Source organism: Melospiza georgiana, chromosome 20, assembly GCF_028018845.1.
Source record: "Melospiza georgiana isolate bMelGeo1 chromosome 20, bMelGeo1.pri, whole genome shotgun sequence".
Taxonomy (NCBI): Eukaryota; Metazoa; Chordata; class Aves; order Passeriformes; family Passerellidae; genus Melospiza; species Melospiza georgiana.
In genome coordinates this window covers 8,734,447-8,761,947 of record NC_080449.1, presented here as the reverse complement: position 1 = coordinate 8,761,947, position 27,501 = coordinate 8,734,447, and the positions used below count along the sequence as shown (strand labels likewise).

The 27,501-nt window shown below is 39.9% G+C and overlaps 1 protein-coding gene across 1 annotated transcript in view; it reads left to right on the top strand.

Annotated features, from left to right (window-relative positions):
- MED27 (mediator complex subunit 27) overlaps positions 1 to 27,501 on the top strand; it is an 85,958-nt gene that overhangs the window by 33,236 nt on the left and 25,221 nt on the right. The window contains exons 3-4 of the mRNA XM_058038356.1: positions 121 to 251; positions 24,434 to 24,527. Of these exons, the coding sequence (XP_057894339.1) occupies positions 121 to 251; positions 24,434 to 24,527 (225 nt within the window). The remainder of the gene's footprint in view (positions 1 to 120; positions 252 to 24,433; positions 24,528 to 27,501) is intronic.

Below are 27,501 nucleotides of genomic sequence, written 5' to 3'. Positions count from 1 at the left end.
CACACCAACTTCCTGACTGGCTGTAATTTGAATCAGGTGCCACAGGTAGCAGAGCTCTGACACAGACAGAGTACTGCAGAGGTGTGTATTTTAATATATATATGTTTTTTTCTTATCCAGTTGCAGTACCATGCTGGGCTGGCATCTGGCCTTTTGAATCAGCAGTCTCTGAAACGTTCGGCCAACCAGATGGGAGTCTCTGCAAAGCGCAGACCCAAAGCCCAGCCAACAACTCTTGTCCTGCCTCCTCAGTAAGTAATGGAATATTTGGAAGAGTTTCCATGCTTAGGGGGGGTGAAACATTTCTTATTAACTTATTGGTTTTTTGGTTTAATTTTCAATCATAATAATAATTTCAGTAATCGTAATAAGCGACCTCGTGCTTGCGTTTTTGTTCCGTACACATTCTCTTTGTAGCAGGTCATTAAAAAACTTTTTGCAACACAAGCTTGTCATTGAGGAATGGTTGCTCACCTGATTGTTATGACTTGGAGCTTCAAGCAGGACTTTTCTGAAGGTCCTAAAAGACTGAAGCCAAAAAGTCTTTGGTGTGAGTACTTTCTCGGCAAACGTCTGTTCTGAGTCCATCTGTTCACCATATGTTAATTTTGCATCGGATCTGAACCTCTTTTACAGGTGACAAGCAATTATGAGGACACTTAGAAATTGTTTTGAGGACAGAGAGTATCAACACTTTGAGCAGCCTGTGTGTGGTGATGCCAGAAACACAGAGATGTGCACAACAAAGCTTATAAATTAATAAACTACCTGAAATATATTTAGTTACCTGTAAGAAAATGATTATTATGTAGAAAATGAAGTGCTAAGCAATTGTTCATTGTGCTGAGCATCCTTGTAGTTTGTGGAAACTGCCTGCTTTTCTTCACAAAACAAGAGTCACTGATGTATAAACACTGTGCTACGAAAAACCTTGTAGCTGTAATAATAAAAGTCCCTGTTGTCACCAGATTTCACCGGTTAACATTTAGAGGGTTTCTTCTTACAGGAAATGTGAAAAAAATCAGAGTCAACAGAGCTTTCCCCTTGTATATTAACTTGAAAGGGCTGGTAATCCAAGAGTCCATAAAATGCTGTATTGTTTTACCAATATATCAGCCAAAGGAAAATGGTTTGAAGGGGGCTCCAGCAGTAGTTGGAAAACCAGATCTTGTTTCTCTGATATGTGGGATGGAACAGGAGTATCTTGTGACAAACTGGCTGGTTAGTTTTCCTTCTTTGTTGGGGTATCTGGAACATCAAATGGATTTCTTCTCCAGGAAGTCTATAAACTGGAATACTGGTATATCAGTTAACACAGATTTTTCAAAGGTCTTAAGGTATTTTGGTGTTTTTTCTCTTATTTCTTAATCATGGCATCTCTAGTTACTAGAAATATGTATAAAGAGCTAACTTGTACTTTTGCATAGAAAAATCTGTTCCTTAACAGCTGCAGCTGTATAAACCTTAATGTGAGATACATAATATACATATTTAAAGGTATTATATGGCTTGTTATCTGTAGATGATTTTCCTTCAGTGGTGCATTTACCTAGGATCTGCAAATAGACTGAAATTTTAGTGTGGTAGCTAAACTTTAAGCAGTAGTTGAATTATGTTTCAGTATCTTATTACCACTTCCAGCATTATTCACAGGGAAAATGTGTTTCTGCTGAGCTGGCCCTTTATCTGTCACTGGTTGCCTCCTCTCTGGCTCCTCTCTGACCTTTCCATATTTGTTCTTCTTTGCTATCTCAGTGTCTTGAGAGAATAATAGTGATATTAAGGCAAATCAAATACCTGTTGGGCTCAGTATCTTGTTTCCAGCACAGGACAGAAGGAGATTATGAAAAGACTTATTGAAATAGGCTTATGAAAAGTATTTAGAGAAAAAAAAAAAAGGTGTGACAAATGGATTTTAATATCTTGATTTTGCTGTAGTTTCATGCAAATAGTGATGAATCATGCACTGGGGTTTTTTTCCCTTCATTCTTTATAAAATGCAAAAGAAGAAAACATCCAGATGCAAAACTACAGATCTCCTTGAAAGGGCATCCTGCATCCTAATATTCCCATGGCAGTTCAAGGATTTTTTTTTAAGCTTTATTAATTCATCAAGAAAGGGATAACTATTTCTTGGTCTATTTTTGCTTTGATGTATGCTATTAAAATTAAGTTCAGTGACAAGTCATTGGGCTGAGTAACAATGAGTCAAGTGTTTATTAAATGTTGTTCAGAGCAGCTATATTATCTTGAGCTTTTCTTAAACAGAAGGAGTTGAAACCAGCTGTATGCCAAAATGTCATTTCAGGAGAGCAGGTTGGAGTGAATATCAACACTGCAGTAAATCCTTTCTGCCAGCAAAGGAATGCAGGAAACACTTGCTCAGGAGGTATCAGAGGTGATGATTTGGGCAAAGAATCTCCTAAAACAAATTTATTCTTATGCAGATTTTGCACATGGCTGGTTTACTAGTAAACATGTCTGTATTTGAGTTACAGGTGTTATTAGAGGGTAGGTTACTATCTGTCTATTTATGGTCCTGTTCCCTGAAGAAACTGCATGAGTAACTTTTGCTATTGTGCTTCACGTTCCCCATGGCAGTGGTGCAAGCTGAGCAGTTTTCTTGTTCATCCAGGTCTTTGATCTGTGCTGCTGGTGTGAGACTTGGGTTGTATTCCACAAACTAAAACTTCCCAAATGGTGTTTCATCTCATAAAAGCAGAAAAATCAAGTTTTGTTCAATTCACTGTTCACTTGAGCCTTCAGTCTCTATCCCTGCTCTGCTTTTCTTCTTTCCCCTCCAAAATGCCTTTTTTTTAAAAAAGAAACCAATCAAGCAAAGCACACCCATGCCTGTCTTGGAGGCTCAGCCATCTCTTCCTGTTTTATGCTCACAGCAGGAGCTGGAGAAAAGGTTTTGGTGATGGCAAAAGTGATTCTTGGCAGGTCCTCATTCCTTTTCCTCCCCAACCTTAGGCTGTCCTCTGATGTGCTCTGGTTTGGAGGTGAGAGCTTCTAATTCTTCACTAGTAAATATCTGAAACAGAGCAACAATTTTAAATCCAAAAGGTGCTTTTGAAAATGGAAGTTCTCTGCCCTATGAGGAAAATCTGCATTTTCTCCCTGTTTATTTGAGGACTTGTAAGTGTGCTGAGCAGTTTTGAAGCGAGGCCTTTTGGCGTTGGGTTTTGCTTTTCAGTATTGGTTTTCCCTGGCTCTGAAAGCGCAGAAAGGAAGCCTGGATTGATGTGTGTCTCATTCCCAGCCAAATGATGTGTGTGAGAAAATGACTAACTGCTGGCTGCTTTCTCTGCCTGCTTTGTCCCTCCTTCTGTCTTCTATTAACAAGACATCTCCCTGTACGTGCTAATGGATGCATTCCCTCACATGCCTCTCATCTGGCTGCGGGTTCCTTCCTTCTGTTCAGGAATCTCAAGGCAGTGTTTGCTGGAGTGCTGAGAGCTGTCAGCTCCTCCCAGAGCCTGGGGAAGTGTCTGTGTGCAGCCCTGCTGACAAGCAGGGTGGCTGCTCCTGCTTGGGAATCAGTAAAGACAATAGGAAATGATGGTGGGGCTTTTCTTGTCCTCTTGAAATGTAGGAATTGGTGCAGTTAATTAATCTGGTATTATTTTGCTTGGCACCACAAATTTGCAGTTAGGAAGTTGCCCCTGAGACCCTGAGGCAGCAGAATTCTCTGGGGAGTGCTGAGAGCAGGGAGTCCACAGGCAGTCCTGCTGCTGGACCACTGTCACTATAGGGCACAAAAGAACAGAAGCTCACACCGCTGTTCTCGAGGTGAAGAAAAAAGAAAAGTTTATTTTCTGACTCTAACATTTATAGTTTTCTAAAAGTGACAGTGGATTGGAGGGTGACAGTGCCACCTCTCCAATGACACTGGACAAACTAACAGTCTGTCAGATTTCTCTTCCTCCATAAAAGAATGGAAAACAATGAGTTATTTACAGAAAGTGTGTGAGAAAGCTCGCTACAAAAATGTCAACATCAGAAGGCTTAGAAAATCTTAAAAAATTAGGGCAACAGACCACCCTGCTGGGGTCCCAGGGAATCTGGTGTGTCACTGTCCAGCTGGAGAGCAGCAGTGAGCCACTGTGAGCTGTAGAAGGAGGAAAAGAGGAAGGCCAGGATGCTCTCTGTGCTCTTGCAGTGGAGTTCAGTGGCACACACAAGAGTCAGTCAGTTTTAATGGGGATTTTTAGGAGTCTCAGTTGGAAACCCTGTGATTTTGATAGCTGTGTTGTGTGGGGCTTTCTCAGTGCTCCCAGAATGATCATCTGTCTTCTCTGTCTGGAAGAAAATTGCCAGAACAAGAACTTGATCACTACAGAAGGTACTGAGACTCTTGCCCTTTATGGTGCCTTTTAGGGTCATTTGTTGTCACTCTGTGGTTTTGAAGAAATAGGCACACTATAAACAATAAACAAGTGGAAGTCTTGTTCTTGTTTGACAACTTCAGGCTCAATGAACAGAGAGGTTTGAGTAAAAGAGAGTCCAGTTTCTTTGTTTTAAGGCTCTTCAACTTGTCTTGTAAACCTCTTGTGGTCTGATATATGCCCTGACTTGACAGTGAAAATACTGTAATAGATTGAGTAAAAATCTCTGTAAATTTGTACTCTATTGCTAGGAGCACACCAGCAAAATTACTTTTTTTTCTTTTTAATAAAGGAAAAGACAGTGCTGCCCATGATACTGTTCTAGATGAATGAGCAAAAAAATAAAATCTGTGGAGATAACTTTTCTTTTAGGAGATAACAAAGACTTGAGGATATAGAGACTCTGGATGGCCACTCTGTTTCTACTCATTGTTCTGGGTGAGATGGAGGAGGTCTCTGATCTGCTCTCTATACCTCAGAATTCATCTGGATAATTTTTCTAGAGAAGAAGGATATATTCAAAAGAAATCCATATTTTCTGCATCCTTTGGAACTGCATTACTAAAGATGCTGTATAGTGAGTGGATTCCCTAAAAAGTTAATTTCCTGGCTCAGCAGGTTTGGAACAGAACTGTACAGATATCCCAAACTCTGTGTTTATTGGAGTTTAATTTAGTACCAGCATACTTGAAGTGTTGTTCTGTCACAGCATTAATGTCTTATCTGTTCAATGGTTCTGTCATATAATTAGTACTGTCAGATTCCATTGGCTTTCGTCAAGAGCCTTCTTCAGGAAACTCAAAATTACTCTTAAGGAAGGATATAGTATTAAATTAAAAAGTTGCTGGTTTTAACAGCTATATATATATATATATATATATATATATATATATATATACACACACACACACACTATACACCCAGTCATCAAATGTGCCAGAATAAATTCTTTGGAACTTAACTTGTATAATTTATCATTTTTGCATTAAGGAAAAATCCTGAGCCCTTTGCCAAGAGTTTTTTGGAGGAAAGCATTTTTTCAGCATTTTGTTTTATAAACAGCATCTAATTGCTTCCTAAGTTCAGGGATTTTCAGTACGTAAGAAAGAGGCAGGTATTTCTGTAGGTAATGGCAAAAGATGCTTAAGACAATAAATGTTCATAAGTTTTGTAATTTTTAAGAGAACTTGTTTAATTATGCTGTGTTAGTCCTTTCCAACCCAAATTCAGTGGTGAATCTGATTCAGTTCAGTGTGACACAAGGTGTAGGGGTGAGGTTATTTAACAGCCAGTGTTGTTATTGCAATAATGTTGTTGATAATGATGATAATAATAATAATAATAATAATAACAATGCAATAATTCAGTATCAGGACTCCAAGCTTTGGGCCTCCTCCTGGAATGTTCAAGAGTAGAAGAGTGAAGTGTGTACATGTATTTTCTGTTTTGAGAAAAGTCATCAGAAGTTTTGTGCAGTTCTGAAATTCTTCTTTGCCTATACTGGCAAAGCTGCATTAAGTATCAATATTCATTAAATACCACGGAGATGATAATGTAATAAAGCAATAATCCTCAGACCCACATCTGTACTTCTCTCCAGAAGAGCTGAGGTTGAGAATATAATTAAAGATTAAAACTCTGTTTGCATTCTGGAACATGGAGATATCTTTTTGTACATGATGGGGAATTGTATTAATAAGGAAGAGATCAGTTTCCAATAACTTTCAAGACTGGGAGCTCATTTCATATCCCTGTTCATGTTTAAGTTTCTCACCGAATTCTTTAGCTTGATTTTAGCCAGACAGTGCAACAGGAACTGTAGAAGAACATGTTGCTGAAACATGTGACCCTTTTGCTCCATAAATTAATCCCCTTTTATATGGAAAAAAAAAGATTTAAAATTAGTTCTTTATATTGTAAGACAGTAATATTTACAAGAATAAGTTTAATTACTTTGCAGCCGTGTACCATGTCAATCGAACATTAATTTTATTATTTGATGTCTTGTGCACAGTTTGGATCACATCATTGTGCTGTTTTCTTTTTATTTTGAGTCAATTGTTGAACTGCTGTTGCAGAGCTCCTCTGTGAAGCTGTTTCAGTGGGAGTTGCAGTGTGTTGCCATTTACCCCTGACTCCCACTCTGATTCCAGTGTGTTCAGGGGTTGTGGGGCCAGATTTGGGATCCCAAAGCTGGGGAAGCATCTCCCTTGACTGAACCCACCTGTGTAAGAAATGATCAGGGTCAGTTCCAGGGTGATGACAAATCATTAAGCTGCCTTGAGCTCAGTTTTCCAGAGAACAGCCCTTGGGTGGATGTTGCATTGTCCTTTATGAATTTCAGGTGTGACTCAAGTGAGTTACCCAGCCCTTGTCATTTGGATGAGATGAGTCTAAGCCTTTAAAGACAGATATTTTTCCTTCCCAGCTGCCCATATCAGCAGCAGAAACAAATGTTCCAGAGCTCTGTGAGTGGATGTTGTTTTGTCCTGCTGCTCTGGGTGCGTTTTGTTAAAATGTGATGGGGGAAAGGGTCTGCTGTTCAATGTAATGGCAATCTGTCTCAGTTAAGTGGTATTTACTGTTGAGCACTCAGAATAATGTAGCTGGAAAGAAAAAACTCCACAGTACAGTTTTATTTCATGAAGGGTTTCATTAGGCAGCTCCAGTTGATTAAATCCAGTAACATAGCAGGGATATAACAGTGGTCATCTCACAGCTTGTAGCCAAAGGTACCTTACAAAACTCTGCTCCAAAAAAGAGAGGAGGGGTAATCCAGTTGAAATTTTATTTCAGTGTAACAGGTAAATTTTAAAACAGGTGCTCTTAAATTGTCTGATTTCTCTGGTTTGTTTCCAGTGCTGTTCACTTGGGTTATGTATCATGTTAACTTTGGGACTTCACAGATGCTTTGTGACCTGTGTAGGTACCAAAGATACAGAACATGAGCTTTGCTGCTCTGTGCATCTTTAGAAACAGAATTCTTTTAAACATTTTAATCTTGATTTAATCTTCTAATATGTTGATATATCTGACAGCAGGGGTTTCTGCAGTAATCTTCTTTGTTTTGTTATGCCAAATCAGTGCTATTTTTTTTTTGGCTGCAGTTATATGCTGAATTTAATTTAATTCCATTAAGTACTATACAGCTGCATATTTTCTTACAAAGTAATTACAAAAAACCAGCAGGCATTGATCAACATAGATTGTCCAAAGGAAATGCTTTGACTGAAACTAAATGTTCCTTATGATATTCATTAACTGGAGAATAATTTCTATCCATACAATACAAAAGGATCTTGAATGTTGCTTTATCCATAGTAAATTACTGAAATATGCATTAAAAAATCCCAGAATGGTTTGGGGGGGAAGGGACCTTAAAGCTGATCTCATTCCACCCCCTGCCATGGCAGGGACACCTTGCACTATCCCACTTGCTCCAAGCCCTGTCCAGCCTGGCCTTGGGCAATTCCAAGGATCCAGGGGCAGGCACAGCTGCTCTGGGCAGGAAACATGAGGAGATAAAATACATCAGGAGTTAGGAGATAAAACTTCACAGTGTATTTTAACATGGAGGAAAAATCTATTCTATTTATTCACTTTTCAACAGCTCTTATAACCAAGTACTGTGGAAAGAGAGTGTGTGCAATTGAGATTTCACAATTTCTTTATTGTGTATGGAGCTTTCTCTACAAGTATGTTGTGAGCCACTGTGGACTGATGTGATGAGCTCTGTGCACGTGCCTGTCATGGAGACACGAGCCAAAAAGCACCTGGGGCTGGTGGCTGTCGATGTTTTGTTGTCATATTGCACAAATAATCCCCCTTACAGGATTGCTGGGTGATGTGGAGCCCTGTGTGACCGAGCACAGCAATTTGAAATCATTGCCATCCACTTTGGGGAAGATTAACTGGAACACTGGATTTGGGAAGTGAAAAAGATGAATCTTGTTGGAGACTCTGGGCCATGTAGCAGTGTTGATCTGCTGTTTCCAAAACATGCACAGATCCAGAGCAGAAGACCCTTAGCGAGTTTAGAATTACTGGGGACCTCAGCTCTGTTGTAAAAGAGCAAATTTCTGACTCTTTGATGTATGTTTGCCTTAAAGGTAATGTTTGTGTGAGAACTGTGCCATTAAAAGGTGGCAATTAATTAAAAGTTGTTCCACAGCCCCAACCATTAGAAGATGCCCTTGCAGCATTTAGAGCAGAACATTAATATTGCACTGTAGGGAATCCCTGTACTTTCAGTAAAAAAAAAAAAAAAGTCAAGGATGAAGATTTTAATGTGTAATTAAAGACTGCAAATACTAGTTTAACTGCTTGTTTCTGTGTCAAAAAAAGTGGAAAAGAACACAAACTACGTGTGGTTGAACTAATTAAGACAATGAAGAACAAACTAGATAAGAGAGGAAATTTGTACGAACCCAATAATGATATCAAAGCTTTTGCTAAAGCTGTGATTTTATAATAAGACTGCTTTAACCCCCTCCCCATTTCCTTTTTTTTTTAAGCTTTGCTATTTGGGGGATGGGGATTTGAGGCTGCTTTACTGCAGCAGACAGTCTGAAAAGAAGAAATTAAAACTGCCTCTTGCCAAATTCAAAAATGTATTACAGCAAGTGTTTCCATCTGCATTGGTTGTATATTCCCTTGTCAGAGAGGAGGAGCAGAGCTGGAATAAGGTGGAATGAAAAGGTCTTTATATTTTGGTGGCTTAGCCAGACCAGCTTTATTGTATAATTGCATTGTGGAGGGTGGTGTAAGCCCATGGAGAATGTATTAATTAATAACTTTATTTCTTTATCTCTACAAAATAACCTTTGTCTATCTGAGAGGAAAACTAAACAGCTATGCTGGCAGGGGGATAAAAGTGCTTTCAAAGGGGACCCCTGTACCCTTGAGAAGGAAGCTCTAGGAGTGTAGCACGGTAAAAAACTTCAAAAATGCAAATCTTACCTGGAAATAAAGAAATTGAAGTAGTTTCAGCAGTAACTCTAGAAAGGAGAAGTTTTCCCAGGTGCTGAACTGCACCATGGGGGTGTCCTGGGAGCTCAGGGGCTGTTCCCATCCCTGGGACCGTGGTGGTGCCAGGCTCTGGCCATGCTCCTGACATGCAGGGTCTGAGAGGATGCCTGGCTGTCCTTCCTAACTACACAGAACTGCTTTGCTCTGCTTTCCTTTACCTGCTGTTAAAAATAACTGTTATTACTTTTTAATTTCACTTTAGGGCATTCTCTGGGTATTCATGTGTTTACAAGGAATCCTATGGATGAGTTAAATGAAAAAAAGCTTGGGGTAGCAAATTCCAGCTGATGACTTCATGGTTTTCTCCTCTAAATATAATCTTCACTTAAAATGATTTGGAGTATTTTGGTATTTATTTTCTAGTCCCATTTTCCCAACACACAGTGGGAAAAAATAAATAAAATGGAACCATTAGAAGTTTCCCTGGGTAAAGTGACTCCATTTTTATCTCTTTATAGATGCTACTTTACTGTTATTTCCATTCTTGATGGGTCAATTTTGGAAGGCACTTGCTCTGTGCTGTGCAGGTTTTGCCTGCACAGGAGTAACACCAGCCTTTCAATTTCACTGATGTTACTCAGCAGTATGTGCATGTTATTGTGAAAATAAGTGTATTAATAGTGTGATGGACATTGCTACCTCATCATTATTATCTGATTCTTACCTTTGCATGGATAACACAGGGAGAAAACTGCACAGGAAGACCTTGTTAACATTGGAGACTTGGGTTTGCTTTTTTCTGTGGCTGCACACTGTGTCTTTATTGTCTGTGAGTCATGGCCAGGGGAATCCTGTAGTAAGCCCTCTAATTTTAGCAACCAAAAGCACCTCCATGCAGCAGGTTTTGTATTGAAATTAAATTTATGCCTTAGTGTTGCTCAGGATTGTTCTTTGAAACTCAGTTTTGGGAAAGTAAGTTTGGCACAGAGTTGGTGGTAAAGTAGTGAATCATTTATTTAATGTTTGCTGAGCTTACCTGGAATGAAATGAAATAAAAATTGCATTCTGTGTATGATCATTATGCTCCACTGTTGCCTGTAATGCTTTGACTCCATCCCTCACAAAATGTGATTGTGGAGTGTGTTCAGCCTTTTCATTCTGTGCCATGTGTGTTTGAAAGCACTTCAAGATACAGAGACTCCTAAACAACTTCTTGCAGAGCAAATTACTGTTTTGTTGAGTTGTTCTGTGCCTCAGTTTCCCCGCGAGAATGGTGAGAATTTTATCATCTGGAGGCTGTGCAGGAATGCTGGGAGTGAATGGAGCAAGAAGGAATAACCACAAAGCAGATGCCCTCATCCAGGCAGAGAGTCTGGACTTCTACCTTTTCTTTTTGCTTGTTCAAGACCAGGTAATATTTTCTAAAATCCAGACTCTGGGAATGACACATTGTGAGGAATGAAGGAATGACCAGATAATTCCTACTTGCAAGGCCTGATAGGAAGCTCTCAATATCCACTGCCAGCATTTGTTGTGATAAATGAGTGGTGATGGATTATCCTGTATCCTTTGTGTTCTTGCCTTTAGGTGCTCATTTCAGTGATGGAAGGCAAAGTGCCAGCACATGAAATAATTCCACACGAGCCTGGCTGCAGCCTGTCAGTCTGTGTCAAGCTGCTTAAACTTCTGTGGCCTCAAATTGTTGAACTCTTTTACTGATCGTTGTATTCAGTGTTTGGTATTAAAACCAAATGTGCTGTAGGAGTGGCAAAAAATACCCTACGGTTTTGATGTGTTTTAAGTCAGAATGTAATATCTGTGTCCAAAATAGCCCTGTAAAGCTGAGCTCCCCTGAAGCCAAACCCAGGTTTTTCTCCTTCCCTGTTTTACATGCAGAACCTTCTTTCATTTTGGCTTTTGCATTTTGACAGTTGCTCAGCAGAGATGATGCCTTTGCTCGTGACAGATTTGTGTGTGCCATGTAGACAGGTCTTGAAAAGAGCTGAGCCCACTTCTTGTGAACCTTGAGAAGGACAGTTTGAGGGCAGTGGCTGATGGAAGGAGAAAACAGATATTTTTGAAGAAATTACATTAAGTAATAATGTAGATTATAGTAGCCTGCTTAAAAATTCCACAGTGAGAAGCTGTGTTAATTGAAAGGAGTGCTACAAGGAGTGCTTGGCATTTAAAGTAATAGTTGCATGATTTTTTTTAAATCTGAAATTTGGCTTAAAAACAGTTTCTGTGTTGATGCTTCCATGATCTTTTCTAGTTTGGAAGTTGCTCTTCATTTAAACAAAAGGTTCCTCCTTCAACAAGCTGATTTTACAGCATAGCAGATGATAAGCAAATGTAATGCTTTCTAATCTTAGGTATTCCTAGGGAAATGAAATGGATTTCTTGACATGACAGAGCAATGGTGGCTCCTGTATCCCTCTTGTAAAATGAGTTTATGGACAGAAAATGCCAGGTGGAACTATTTTAACATATGATTATGCTTTTAAAATTAAAATTTATTTTCAGAGCAAAGATAGCAACTTTAACACCACAGACAGAAAATCAATTATAATTTTTGCTAGTACAACTAAAATATTATCTGCTGCTGCTAATTTCTTTTTGTTGTTCTACAATTTCTGTCTTCCCTCAGTTTTTTATTAAGTCATCAATAGGGATAAAAATTCTGATATTGAAGCCTGAGTGTTGTAATAGCCTTCTTTCTGTCCTGCTCTTTTGCATCTCTCAGCAGTGCCATGATTGAATCATTTCTTTCTGTGTTGGTTTGTATTAAAGCCAGTTAGTTTTTGGTGTCCTAGGCATCACCCTCCACCAAAAAACTCTTAATGCCAGTGAACAGTTTGCTTTTGTATTAATTGCTTTGTTAAAGTGTCAGTAAATAAATACTGGATCTTGAAGGTCTGCATTTTGCAAGTCTTTCAAATACATTCTGCTGAAATTCTCAAGATATCTTAAAATGCTGGTGGGAGGAAAGTAGACAGAGAACCTGGTTATTGGATGGTCCTTAGATTTTTCAGGTTGTTTCAAATATTTCTTCATCTCTTAACCTGCTCTGGTTTGTTTTGGAGAGTTTCAAGGATGAAGTTGTTTTCTTTCACATAAGGTCTCTCCACTGTTGACTCCTGGTGTTTTCAGATCCTAAATAAATCGTTCATTCCTGTCTCCTGAGCGTGGAGGAGAGGATGTACTGAGGAAAGTTCAGCTCTGAGTGAGCAGAGCCTGTGCAGGTGTCAGGGAGCACTAACTGCTGAAATACTGGGTCATGTTTGTACACACATGTCCCTTGGGTTTGTTTTTTTTAAACCCTTGAAAAGAACAAAATGAGAGATTTGTTTTGTTTCGCGTGTTTGGTTTTTATTTTTGCTGTTGCTGACATCTCGCCACTTGACTCAGCTGGTGGGATGGGGTGCAGGGCACCAGGCAGAGCAGGGAAGTTCTCAGTGCTGGATGTAATTTCATTTGTTTTGTTCTCAGTTTGCATTCTCTTCCAGCTTTCCCATCATCCTTTTCAGAGTTGTTGTGCAGTTGTGCAGTGTTTGTCTCATTGTTTCTTTTGCCAAATTGCCAAAGGAGGCAAATATTTTGTCTTCTTTTTAAAAATGCCTATGAAGTGCTCTTAAGAATGGGTGCCATTAGAAGAATGCCAGTGTAGTTCATGTTTTGAATCTACAGGAAACTTGATGATGGCAATTAGGCAAAAGAGTGAAAATAATTAAATGGTGAAAGAGAAATCAAATACAGAAATCCATGTTGTGCACTGGGTAGTGAATACAAAGTGGGCATGGCTAGGGAGCTCCCTTCAAACACCTGCAAGCTCACTGATGTTTGGGATGCAACTGCAGGAAGATCTGTGCAGCCAGTAGCTACCATTGGGTGATATTTTATCCATTTCTGAAGGGCATCAGTTTCAACTGGTTGACTCACAGTAGCTATGTGGGAGCTAATTAATCATATAATTTGCTGTCATGTTACTGGGTGAACCTGTATCCTGGTAGCAGCATGAATTGGAGATAATGGTTTCCTAATGATTGAAACTGCCCTAATAGCTCTGGCCCTCGTGCTTGACTTCAGCGTTCCTCTGGTGGCTTTTAGAAGAATCTTTGATGTGAGGTTACCATTAATGAACATTCTGTCTGCTCATACAGGTAGTTTGCAGCTGTGTGGAGCAGACACAGCTCAGCCTCTTTCTCTTCTTTATCCAGTGTATTTTTAATTAAAACAGCATATTAATAACAATAATGCATTGGTCTATAACATGCATGTATTCAATATCAATCTGTTCTGCAGGATTTGCTGTGTGATGAAGAAAATTTGGGTTGTTTTGTTGGGTTTTTCTAATTTTTAATTGGGTATGAGTTTTCAGACCTTTTCCTGGGAAATTACAGAGCTCTGTGTTGGGTGGAATAGTTCAGGTTTGCCCAGAGAGTTTTAATCAGAAAATTATTGAACTCTTTCACAATAAACCTTTCAGCTTGGACACTATAAATGTGTAATGAAAACAGCTATCTCAAAGAAAGGAAAAATAGAAACAGGGAATTTGAAACAGAAAGAAAACAAAAGTAGCCTTGCTTTAAAAGACACTGTCATTTATCTGCATATTTAAAATTTAGTGTGTGTGCAGGGAATGTCTTTAGTCAGTGTAAAAATCTAATTAAATCTTCTCATGGCAGTGATTCAGAGCTGACCCTCTCTTCATTGGAGCATCTTATTAGAATAATAAACCACTCCCTGCTGAGAGCCCCTGGCATTGACAGACAGGCCAGACACCGGGGCTGCTGATCAGAACGGGTTCAGCAGGCTCCTGTTGTCTGCAGGGTCTGCAAGAAATGTTTTATTGGCTCTTCTCTAGCAGCACTTTGGAGATGTTTGGCAGAGTTCAAACCCTGGCTTTTGGCCAAGTCCAGACCCTGGGACAGGTGGATTATTTTGTACCACTCAGTCACATTACAGTGGACAGGATTTAGTTTTTCTTTGTTTTATATAAGGGACTGTGGATGCATAGACTGTCCTTTTTTATTTTTTTAATCTGTATCTGTTTACTATTAGAAATTATCTGACAACTTGGAATTTCTTTACTTTGAATAAGCAACTTGACGTGCCTTAAAGGAATTTGCTCTTCACAAGCTCTGAGCTCGATATTCATGAAGAGGATTGGGAAATGTATTTGGAGCTAAGCTAGGCAGTGTTAATGATAATATTTGTGCTTACCTTGGGATATCTTCATTCCTTGGATTCCACTTGGGCACTTTCCTCTCTTAGTCTGCCTACATAAACAGAATCATATTATTTTTTAGTAGGCTGAGCTTTTCTCCCAGATTGCACCAGACATGGTAATTTTGCAGGGCTTATTCTACTTTAGATATATTTGGCATTAATGCTAGCTTAGGTTTTATTTTTTAGTGAAGCTCTGCAGGTCATGTCAAGCAACGCAGCTACAGGACTACACTTCTGAATTTCTGTATTTCTTATTCTGGCTTTAGTCCAGCTCTCAGCCCCATGAAAGACTTTAAACTCCAGCTCAGAGGCTCTAACATTTCAAAAGCCACAGTGAACTTCAAACCTGTGTGATCTCTGCTGGGGCTGCACATGATCCTTGTGTGAGTGGAAATAACAAATGAGAGGGAATCTGATTACAGGAGTGGGGAAATGGCCAGAAAGGAGCAGTGAATTTCTGCTGCCACTTTGCTGCCATGTCTGCACTGTGCTCCCCAAGCCCAGGAGTTACAGCCATGAGGAGCCCTTTCCTTTAACCAACTTTTCTGTTCAAGGAGAGTTTTTCTCAGAGAGTTTCCTCCAGGGAATTCGCCCTCCTCCCCCATGCTGACTTTCAGCGGAAGCCACGCAATTAATTTCCATAAGCCCTATAAAAAATCCCAACCTAAGGAACAGCTTGTCATGCTGGAGGAAGAAGTGATGAAAGCATATTTTTTATAAAATAGCGTTCTGAAGGGCTTCTCTCTCCTAAATGTTTGTGCTGGGAGAGTCTTGAGTTTATAAATGCCTAATTGTTCTTGTTATCTCCAGTTTTTCTACTGAAGTGTGAAGATGACCTTGAAGGAGTCTTTTGATAAACCCCTGAGTTGTAAGATAGATTTTTATCTCTGTAGTATCACAGGCAGATCGAAGTACTTGGTCAGATCATCATTCTGAAGAGCTAAAAACCAAGACTAATTATGAAATTCCCTCAAGAAAACTTCAACTAAGTGATCACAAAAGTTGCATGAGTAAAAGCTTGTGTAATAAATTGCAGTGGGCTGTGCAACATTTATATCTCATCTTTTCTGCTTTTTTCTTCACCTTTGCTTCCCTCTTAATTACAGAACAAATTGATCTTAAGGATCCTTAAAGGCTGATATCAAGTATCTGAAGTACCCTTAGAACTAGTGATATTAAGACTTGCCTGTTTCTACCATAATTTATAATTTTAACAAAAGCTCTAGACCTTGAAGTGGATGATGTTTTTGGAGTGGCTGTTTGAACTCTATTGATGAAGCCTAAAATTTGAGTCTTCACATGCTAATTCTGTGTATTTTTAGTCCTGTGTATGAAATGGTCTGCTCTGCTCTCCAGAGGGTCAGATCCCTAATCTTCCCTTCCTCCCAGCCTCTGGAATTTGTGATGCCTTCACTAAGTTCAGGGAGCTGATGTGCCTAAGAGAAGTGATCACTGAGATCCCTTCCTGCCAGCAGTGCCTGTCATGGTCAAGCCCAGAGTGTGAAAAGGTCTGACTGGGCACAACATCTGTGTTTCCTGTTCATCACTCACTGCACCCAAAGGTAAAATCTCTCTGCTTCCCATAAGTATAGAGTAAATAATAGGTATCATGCATCATCTGTTGCTGTTCATAAAAGGAGGTAAGTACTGTAATTTCTGCTCTGTTGAGGGAGAAATAAAGCACAAAGAAAGAGAGTGAGAAGGCTTTGCTGTTGCAGTAAATCTTCAATAGGAGAGCTGAAAATAACATGTTATAAAATAATGAATTCTAGCTTGAGAAGGCTGAACTCAAGTTCAGTGACAGTGGGGAGTGGTGCATGGTGTCAGGGTCCCATCAGGGGGTTGGTGCACACAGCAGGGCCTTTCCCAGATGGGAAACAGCCCCACTCACTTCCCCTGGGAATCTGGCTGGCCAAGAAACCATCCCAGCCCCTCATTTCCTCGAGGCAGGACTGGACTCTGTGCCTTCCTTTGAGGCCCAGGGCCTGGTGTTTACTGGGGTCAGCATCAGCTGCACCCCCTGTCCCTGCCTGCAGGATTTCACCTCCCAGCACTGACCCTGCACCCCCAGGTGAGCCCCGAGAGGGTGGGGGCATTATCCAGCTTTGGAACACCATGGGCACAGCTCTGTCTGTGTGAAAATGCTCTTTTTCCTTTTTAAAGGGCTCTGGGTTGGGTTTCTCCTGAAGAGTTCTGTCTCAGCTCTGCTGTATGGAAATGTGTGTGCATGTGCAATTTAGGCTGATGTGTTGAGTTTAAAATTTCAAACTTTTCAAATTGCTTGAAAAGTCAGGAATAATTCAAGAACCATCTAATGCAATAATTCTAATTCTTACCCAGGCCCTTGAAAATTACTGCTTTTAGCATTTGTTGTTAATAATAACAATATTATTATTGTTGTGGTGCAACATCATGTTTCATAAAGTGGAAATATAAACAATGCATTTGTGCTGTGGGACTTTGGTTCTGAAATTATTTTACCTCTGATGCTGAATGGTTATGGGAGGGCTGGTTTCCCTCTCAAGGTGTGTGTAAAGGAGTTAATGCTTTTCTTTTTCATAAAGCACAGACCAGTGCAGGCTCAGGCAGGATCCTGGTGATGACTGTAAAGTAGATGCATGCTTGTTTTGTTAACCAGTTTTCACACATTCTAATATCCATATTCCTCTCGTGATTACTGCTGTGAATTAAAGGCATTTTGAAGAGCTTTCCACATAAGTACAAAGAAAGCTATTTCAATACTATAATAAAATAGCCCTGGGAATTGGATTGCAAGGTCTCTATTTGTAACTTAAAATTTCCTTATTAAAGTTATGCTTTTTAAGGTGGTGCACTGGAATTCAGCATTGTGAAGAGATGTCATTTTGTTCTGTATTAAAAAACAAAGTATGCACTGATAAAGTGTGTTACAAAGCTGTTTGTTCATATTTAATGTAAATGTGCAGATGCCCAGAGACTGTTTGATTCAGCAGCAGGTTTGCATTGCAGAGGCTTTCACCAGGACAACCTGTGTTCATTTGTGCCATCACTGTCAGCTCAGACCTTTGAGGACATTCCAGGCAGGTCTGCACCACATCTCTTAGCAGTGGGCTCACGGTGGCACTGAAGAATTCTGAATTGTGTTTGCTGTATAAACAACGCCTCTTAAGTAACAACATTTTACCATAAACCAATATTTTATTGTTGAAATAGGACGACCCCAGTGTGCAGCAGTGCTGGCCCATGATGTGTAGTGCCAGGAATTGTGTGTGCAGCCACACAGGGAGTTGGATCATGAAACTGGTTTAGATTTAAACGAATACTTTTCTTTTTTCAGTTGTGAGCTCCAGCTCCTCCAGCACAGCACAGCTGAGGGGGCTGAATGCTGTGCAGGAGGGGATGTGTCAGTGCCTTATGTCACTATTGCTGCTGAAGCCTGAAAATTGTTGAATCACAGCCTTAGGTTTCTAAATGTCTTTGTAAATCCAACCCTTAAACACTCTGTCATGGCTTCTGGAGAGCTGTCCAAACGATTCCACATGTGTCCTTAAGTGCTGTACCAGGTTTGGCCTGTTGTGAGTGAGAAGTGCAGATGGTGAGTGTTTGATACAGCTCTGTGTGCATATGCTTTTGCAGCAGACCACCCTGTGTTTATATGTAAACACTGCTAGACTATTTAAGCACTTAACTTAATCTTTTGCATCCACTCAGTAATAAAGCATAATTCCTCTATGACCAAAATAACATCCATAGCAAAGTTGAAAGCAGGAGGATTTTTAAGAATCAGTGGAAGTCTGCCTTCTCTCAGGTTTGGATCTTAGAGTGCTTCCACCCCTCTGAAGGTGGAGTGGGGTTGGGCAAAAATTTTAGCAAATTTGGGAGCTTTGTTCAAGGTGTCTTAGCAAATCAATTCCTTGCAGCCCACACATCCTGACTTCTTCCCACACCTGTGGATTCCTACTCTCCAGTGCTGAAATTCCCTCCTGCTCATTCTGTGGTTTAGCCCCAAGACTGAAGAAATGTGCACAACTCAGATTTGCTCCTTTTGCCCTCCCCTCACCTCCTGGTAGTTCGAAGTCAGTTAGTTATTTGAAAGAATATTTTTCCTTTCTGATGTGTCATGAATAAAGATTTTACAGCAGGAACAGAGGCATTGCAGGAGTAGCAGAGACCAAGTCAGTGTGCAGATGAGAAGGGAAGAGAAAGATGAGCCAAGAGGATCCTGGCTGGAATCTTCCACCAGGAGAAACTTGGAAATTGGGTGAGAAGAGAGAGGAAACTGCTGAAGCAGTTTGTTAGAAAGGACAAGAGGACGGTGTTAACAACTGTATGAGAAAACAGCCTGGCAAGGAAACTCATAGCTGGAGGAGAAGTTGCTCAAAACAAGAGAATTTAGTACAGGAGCCAGGAAACCGCGAGCATTTCATAGAGGTTCTGCAGAAGTGAAAAGCAAGAGCCTTGTGTTAACAATAATTTAAAAAAAACCCAACAGAACCTGTAGAATCTGTGAGAGGAGGCAAAGACTTCCAGGATTGTTGTACAGATGTCAGGGATGCTGCCAGCTGTCTAATTTAGTCCTGAGACGTGAAGTGGCTCTCTCAGCATGAGTGGTGTTGGATTTCTTTTCACGCTCCTCATTGCCTATCCAAGCAGGAAGTGTCATCTCACCAGAGCTGGCAGAGGTCACTGTTTTAATAACTGTTGTTAATTGATGCTTCTGAAAAGCTTTCTATCAACTTGAATTTGCTACCTGCAGAGACTTGCCTAGCAGGTAGCTGAATCAAATTAAAACTTGAATTCCATGATGAATAAATCACACTAGAACTGTGATTACTCTCTGTGTGTTAAAATATACTATTTTTCCAGTCAGCCTGCCTGAAAACTATTAAATCTCTTTGTAAGATTATAATATTTTAAATTCTGCTGCTGCTAAAATGTTTAAGTTGTGTTTGAGTCTTGATTCTGCCAAAAATAGCTGTTCTATAGGTCTTGGAATGAGTGCAGGCAAACGCTGTCCCCTGATGCCTCCATCAACCAACCCAACATGTGCAGCAGGGCCAGCTCATGCTTCTGAAATATCACACATGTGAAAAGAAATTATTAACTGGGTTGAAAATATTAACTGAAAGCCAAAAAAAAAAAAAAAAAAATATCTGTGAGCAAGTAAATACTGTGCTAGTGAGAGGATGTGTGGAGAGTTTCCCCTGTTGCTTTCCAAAATACCATGAATCCAGATTTGACAGAATTGTAGAGTTTATTTTTGTCTTATGTGTTGTGTTTTCTGCTAAGTGTATAGGATAGATTAACTTCTTTCCTGTCACAAATGTGTATTTTTGCCCCTTTTCTCTTTATCTCCATCTTCTCAAGATCACTTAGCAAAATTTTCTTTCTTCCAAAAGAAAATTATTATAAACCTATATTTCTAATTTTTAAATCATTGTATTGGGTGGAAAAAAAGAACAGCATGCAAGTGAAACACTGTGTGGGAAAAATGCTATTTAAGTCTTGTCTAATCTGTTAAACATCACACTAACACTGGATTGCTGGATGTAATCCAGTAAAAATAAAAAAAAATCAAAAAGAGAGGTCACATTAGAGAGTGAAGCCATCTGTCCAGTGTGGAATTGAAAGGCATTTATAATGAATTACTTTCCTATATTGCTGTCTTTTGGGGGGCCTTTATGAGAATCAAAGAGATGGTACAAGACCATTTATCTACAAAAATGGGTCCTGAATTATTTCTACATTGTCAACCTGATGTTTTAGCATGAAACTTCTCTATGAGTGGTTTGCATAGATAATTAGGCCTTTCTAAACAGGATTTTCTAACTGGTTTCAAAGGTGTTTTCTGCATGTCCCAGGCATTGTTTCTGTAATAGGGACTAAAGGATTTATGTGTACATTTACTAGCAAAATAGCAGAGATTTTTCAACTAATATCTCTATTCCTTTATTCTATTTGTTCCCCTGCATGTTCCTAACAAAGCTTCATTTGAAGTGTAATATTTTGAATTAATTTTAGTCATTGCTGATGTTCACGAAGTAGATTTGTTTTGACTTTTGTAGTATTAATCTGGCATGTTTGTGGAAAAAAGAACTCTTCTACATTAAAATAAAAATACTGATTTATAGTGTTGACAGCCTTTGAGAGCATCTGAGGGTCTGGCTGGCTCTGCACATTCAGATGCAAACTCCTGCATGACAATATTAGCATTTTTTTTTAATGTAAAGGTTTTATATCTAAAATAGAATTTTAATACCTCCTGAAAAATCATGAACTTCTGTCATGAAGGAAAGAAGAAGGAAAAATGAGAGGGGGAAGTTGGTACAAACCTGCTGTAGAAGATGTTTTAAAAATTTTTCCCCAGACCAGTAAAATTACATTGGGGAAATTGTTTTAGTACTTGATGAGGTGTAATGAGGTGAAGACCTGTTGGTTGAGTCTGTTCTTTTCTGAGTAGGATGTTCAGGAATCTGGATGAGGAGACACTTATGGGTCTGGATTAGGCTGCAGGTGTTGATGAAATTACTTAAAGCTCTATTAAATGGAATGGGACTAACTCTGGATGTTGCAATGAGAACTTGTTAAATGTTTTTGAGACCTGGGATAGTTCATAATATGAAATTCTGTCTATGAAGAGTTAAAACTCTGTGCTGTAAAATGAGGATTATTGGGTACAATCTTTTGCAGTCTGGCTTCAGACCTTTTTGAACAACCTTTGCATCCCAGAGAAGCAATAGGGAATTTGTCTAGACACACTCTTCAGCCCTTTGTAGGTGGAACAATGCCTGCTCTAGGACATGAAATTCCAGCTTGTATTTAATTCTGAGAATTCCATTAATTTCTTAAGATTAAAATAAGCCAAATGTCTGGACAAATCTATTGCCATTTGCTTTTCCCCACTTTGTGTTATTTCTTCTGGGTTTGTAAATGCTCCTTCCAACCATCATCTTTTGTATGTAGGAGAAAACTGAGATGTGCAGAGGACGTCAGAAGTGCTTTTTGGCAAAGTAAAATTAGACTTTTCTCCATCCTCAAGTGCTTTGCTTCTCTGAGACTGGGCAATGGGTTCTGTAACATAAATAGGAACCATCGTATTTTTGAGCTAAAACTGGACAGAGATGTGTAAATTTTGTAAGTGCTTATTTTGGCAGGAAATGTCTGTATTTCAGTTCTACAAAATAAGTTGCAGACAGCAGCCTTTTCTTTGACCCTCTTTCCAAACAGCCTCAGGAGTGCACTTTATCTCTTCTTTAACATGTGTTCCTCAGTTTTCTCTGAAGTTATCACCAGCTACACTTTTACATTACTTCACTGCACCTGATTTCTCATGTTCATCCCTTTACAAGATATTTTACCAAATGTCTTCTCAGAATGGCAAATCTACAGAATTTTGCCTTAGAAAAGGCTGTTTGTCATTTTGTATTTGATACACAATCCAGTCAGGCTAATTGAGTAATTATATATGTATTTTTGGAAGAATCTGTGTTCTGATAAATGCTCAGGAAAGCCTGATGACTACTGGAAAAAAGGCATGGGGGCACAAAACAATGCTGCACACATCAGTGAATTTTCTCCTGTTGGTCTGGGATCTTCTCTGATATCTCATTGATGGAGAAGAGAAGGAAAAGGTTCCCTGTGTGATGGTCCTGACAGAGCTGCCAAAGTAAAACATCACAGTTCTTGGAGCACGTGATTTTCATTTTCCTTCTTCTGTCAGCTGATCTATGAAAAGTGGTACAAAATTAACAGGCATCTAAGCCCAAAAAGTCACAGTAACTCACCTTGAAGTGCTTTCAGAAGGAAATTAGGAGATTTCTGCTTTGCTGGATGTGTGATTTCATTTAAAGGGAAGATTCCACAACCCTGTGAGTTCCCTGTTCTGCCTTACACTGCTCACGTAGTACAAGGTGACGTTTGGGTTTGAGTCAGATTTTAAGCCTCGTGGTCAAGACAAGTTTTACATTTAAAAATAATCTTATCTGAGAAAGACTTTGAAGAATTGATTACCTCCAGCCAGCCTGGATCCCATTTTCAAAGGATGAGTGTACATGTCCACTGGGATTTTCAGAAGGACGTAAGCAGATTAAGTGCCCACATCCAACTGTTGTTCACATGATTTAGAATTTCTTGAATTTTCCTTCCTTAATTGCATTGACTATGCCAGTGTCTTGTTTTCTACAACTTTTCATTTTGTTTAACTTCTTCTTGCCTAAAGCTTGGCAAATTGCAAAACTTAAGCAATGCACAAATCTACATCACGACATGTTCAGAGCCACAGGATCTCTGGTCATCCCTGGTCCTCCACAAGCAGGAGATTAATTTATTTGCAGAGCCTGGAGTAATGGCATTTATGAAGCAGAATAAACTCTCCTGCTGGATGAAATCAGCCTGGGATTCAGCAGTGTTTGAAATGAGCTGGGTTTATGCTGTCCATGTGTGGTTGATTCCTCCTGATGTGCCTCCTCTTCCAAGTGCTGAGGAAGTTCTTGGCTTTTGGATGGTTTTGGCTTTTCTTACCAGCAGCAAGTGTTAATGAGTCATTGCACTGAATGGGGAACTTTCTCTGTACAATGACAAGTGTGGATTAAGGTTTTTGTCCAAAATTGTCCTAACTCATCTCATTCTTTGGTTACTTTTAAAAGCTAACTTTACCAGCTGAGGAGGTGTAGCTTTCCTGATTTGATTTTATTTTTTCCTGGTTGTTTTAATCCTTTGCAAAGTAGCAATTGGAGCATAGCACCTCATTGTTGTTCAGGAGATTTTAGCACTAACATTAGAAATTAATTACTTTGAAGAGCAAGAATTCAACTTTTTTTTTTTTTTTTGCCTTTATTTAAGCAGAATAAAGGGAAATTATTTGCCTGGGTTTTTTTTAATTTTTACTGTTAATATAACTCAGGCAGCCAATTTTCCCAAAGTCTTTTTTTTTCAGAGCACACATGTGGATTAGCATGAAAACAGTTTTATTTATAAATTCATTCATGGGTCTGAGTTTGTAAATGGGGACAGATCAGTGCACAGATGATACAGACTGTCCTGGGAACTCTGCTAAAGCAAATGTTTGGATTTTAATGTGTCCAGAGGGGTGGCTGAAGTGGCATGTCCATGACTTGGGGTGATGTGTCCTGGGAAATAAGGTCTGTGTAAGGCTCTTTTCAGTGTTAATGGAGGTCAGTTCTTAATTTGATCCCAGGGAACAGGACAACTGTGTGCCAGCTCACCTTGGCCTGCAGAAACAGGGATTACACCCAGCAGAAAGGATGTTGTTTTACCTTTGTGTTTGATTGCTCCAGAGAAACATCTGGAATTTACCAACCAATTTCAGAGTCACCAGTGCATGAAATAAATTGGAAAGATTCAGGGAAAAAAAAGAAACACCTCTAAGAATCATCCAAAGACTTTGATAAAAGCTTTATCTGTTACGTTTATCAAAGAGAGTAAGGACATGACAGCCTGTGAATTCCTGCACTGGAGGAGTAATTGTAATCATGTGTCCTTCAACCCTCCTGAGGAGAAAGTACAGAACTGCCATGGCAGGAGTTTGAAGCTGACGGATTTGGACTGAAATTTAAGAGTGCATGTTTTTAAGGGCAGAGTAATTGATTTTCAAAACAACTTGCAGAGGGCTTTGGTTTGTTTCCTCTTATCAACAACTTTTTGAATTATTGCTTGCATGTGGTTTTGAAAAATACGCAGGTATCAGAGAGAAACTGGTCCAGGAAAGTCCCATAAATAGGGTTTAAAAGGATAATTTTTAAAAGGATAATTCCTAAAAAGAATAAGTGTTTTTTAAAAGCATAGTTTGTATAGTCTGTGTGTGAGAGAGCCCCTGTGTTGATGGTGCTGTGTGCTTTGGTTGGTAGGTACGTTGATGATGTGATCAGTCGCATTGACAGGATGTTCCCTGAAATGTCCATCCAGCTCTCCCGGCCCAATGGAACCTCTGCAATGCTTCTGGTAAGCTGGAACATTTAATCCTTGAGTTCATTTCCTTCACAGGTTGAATTACTGTCCCAAATATGCAGGGTATTAAAGATTTTTTTCCCCAGAAACATGTCATTCTTCATTTGCCACAGCAATGCAGCATCCTTCTTGCTCTTAGGCAAATAAGTGATAAAAATAATTTCCCCTTTAAACAGAAGATCTATTGCTTTATTGTTAAATGAAATAGAAATAGGAGCGCAAAACTCAAATACTCACTGTGGGTTTTGGCAGACTTGGCAATGAGTGAATCCTAATCATGATAATTAAGAAGGAGGAGAATGTTGTCAAGAAGAAAAGAAGAAGGAAACCAATATGATTTAAATTTGTTCACATTGCTCTTGGGTCAGTGAATTTCTGTTATATGATGAAGTTAAGAATTTGCCTTTGAAGTAAATGAGCAGTAAAGGCTGGATTTGAGATAAACAAGTCCAATACATTCAACTTATTTCTGCCTGACCAGGCAAGATTTCATTGCAGAGGAGCCTATTGTTCACATCCATTTTTACAGCCAGCTGTTGTGCTTACAGCAAAGTCTTCAAGGCTCTAAGACTTTAGGTGGAAGAGGAGTCCCTGGTGTGGCAGCTGAATGCTGATTTCCTTCTAGGGAAAGGCAGAAGTCACATATTTTGCCAAATTTTAAATAAAACTAGAAAATGCACCACATGCACAGATGAAGAACTGAGGCCAGTTCAGTCTTTTCCACCTCACATTTCTCATGGAAATTTCCCTATAGCAACTATTGCTGTGATTATTTTTAATTTTTAAGTATTTTAATTGTATTTAGTTTTTAATTAATCAACTGTCTAACATGTCATTATTAACTTTCTTTGAACAGCCACAAATTCACAAGAGATTAACTGAGTCAGAGGTTAAAATAAACAGCTGGCATTAAAACATTTAATCTGCAATTGTTGGATTCACCAAGTGGAAAAATATATTCCAGAAAAGAATGGAATTCATCAGTGCAGTCTTAAGAAGTTATAAGTCTTAGAAGTTTTTGCATTTCCTCTTAAGCTGACTTTGTGTTTTATCTATTTTGCTGTAAAAAAATGTCTGGTTTTACTTCCTTACTTTGAAATGCTTTTCATTTTCCTGGAGCCCTTCTTTGCATACTGAAATACCTTCCACTTTTGGTGGCTTTTTGAGGTGGTCAGGAAATAGATGATGTTTTTCAAGACTCAGGCACAATTAGGAAATAAGGTAAATTATCTTGGATGTGATGCCAAGGAACAAGGTTGGGTGGTAACTGAAGGAAGTGCCTTCCACCAGCAGCAGTAACAGAGTGAATTCCATGTGGCAGTTGCTCTCTAAATCAAGGACATCTTTGTTCCTACAAGATCCCAGCCCCATGTTGAACCAGTGGTGTGCATATTTTCCTTGGATCAGAGATCAAAAAAGATTGTTTTTAAAGTATTTTTGTGTGTGATTGTGTGATGGGTTTATCATTTTTGCTTTTAGCCAGGTTTTTCCCTCTTCCCCATCTGTCTCAGTTGATGTTGCCAATATGGCACTTTCCATCTGGCCCTGACTGCTACAAAAGCTTTTGCTGTTTTCAGCCACAGATCCTTCAGTGGAAAAGGTGCTGAGGGATGGGCAGTGTGAAGAGCACCTCCTCCAGAAGGAGGGAGGTTTCTTCAGCACTTGTGATTTCTCACTCTGAACTTAGCCCAAGCTACATCTGGAGCTGCTCCCCTGCTGCAGTGTGGTTTACCTCAGTGCCAAAGGCTCCAGATAATGCTCATTTTATCAAAATATTTCACAGCCAAACTGTTTGCCCAGAGTTAATTAACTAACTGTAATCTCAACCATGCTCATCCTTGGACTGTTCCTAGCACACCTGGTGTCTTAGCAAGGTCCTTGATGCAAAGATTTGGTTTTTACAGCATCTTTAAATACAATTGCTCCATCTACTAGAGAAAACCCCTGCATTCATCTTCAAAGGCACTGGTAAGCACTATACATATCTTAAAAATATGTAAATTATTGGAGGGAGATGGGGAAGAAGGGGAAAGGAAGTCTGGGAGACTCTTTGAAACTCAAGAAACGTTGGGGCCTTTCCCAAACAAATTATCTTTAGGAAAAAGACCCAAGAGAGAAAGTTTCAGCCCCAGACTCTACAACTTCATGTGCACGTGGAAATCTGTTGGTGTCCTTAGCTGTGCAGGTGGGACTTGCACCACTGAGATTCATCTGGTGGTTCAAGGAGATTTCTTTCTCTTCAAGAAGAACAAGGAGCGGCTGGAGAGGGTCCTATGAGGGGACACCCAGAGGATTTGGGGCTGGAGAGGGTCCTGTGAGGGGACACCCAGAGGATTTGGGGCTGGAGAGGGTCCTGTGAGGACACCCAGAGGATTTGGGGCTGGAGAGGGTCCTGTGAGGGGACACCCACAGGATTTGGGGCTGGAGAGGGTCCTGTGAGGGACACCCACAGGATTTGGGGCTGGAGAGGGTCCTGTGAGGGACACCCACAGGATTTGGGGCTGGAGAGGGTCCTGTGAGGGGACACCGAGAGGATTTGGGGCTGGAGAGGGTCCTGTGAGGGGACACCCAGAGGATTTGGGGCTGGAGAGGGTCCTGTGAGGGGACACCCAGAGGATTTGGGGCTGGAGCAGCTCTCTGATGAGGAGACACCGCGGAGCTGGGCCGGGTCAGTCTGGAGAAGGGGAGGCTGAGAGGGGATCTCAGCAATCCATGTCAGTTACCTCCAAGAGGTGTCAGTTACCTCCAAGAGGTGTCAAGTCAGTGCCAGATTCTCTTGAGTGGTGCCCAGTGGCAGGAGAAGGAGTTACAGCCATAAACTAAAAGAAACCACAGAAAGTTTCTCCTCAGCATGAGAAAGAACCCTGAGATGAGCTCCCTTAGTTAGGGCATGGTGCCAGGGGTGGTGCCAGGTTTGTGGGTTTGATCTCCTTGTGGGCCATTCCCATTGATCCTTGTGGGTCCCTTC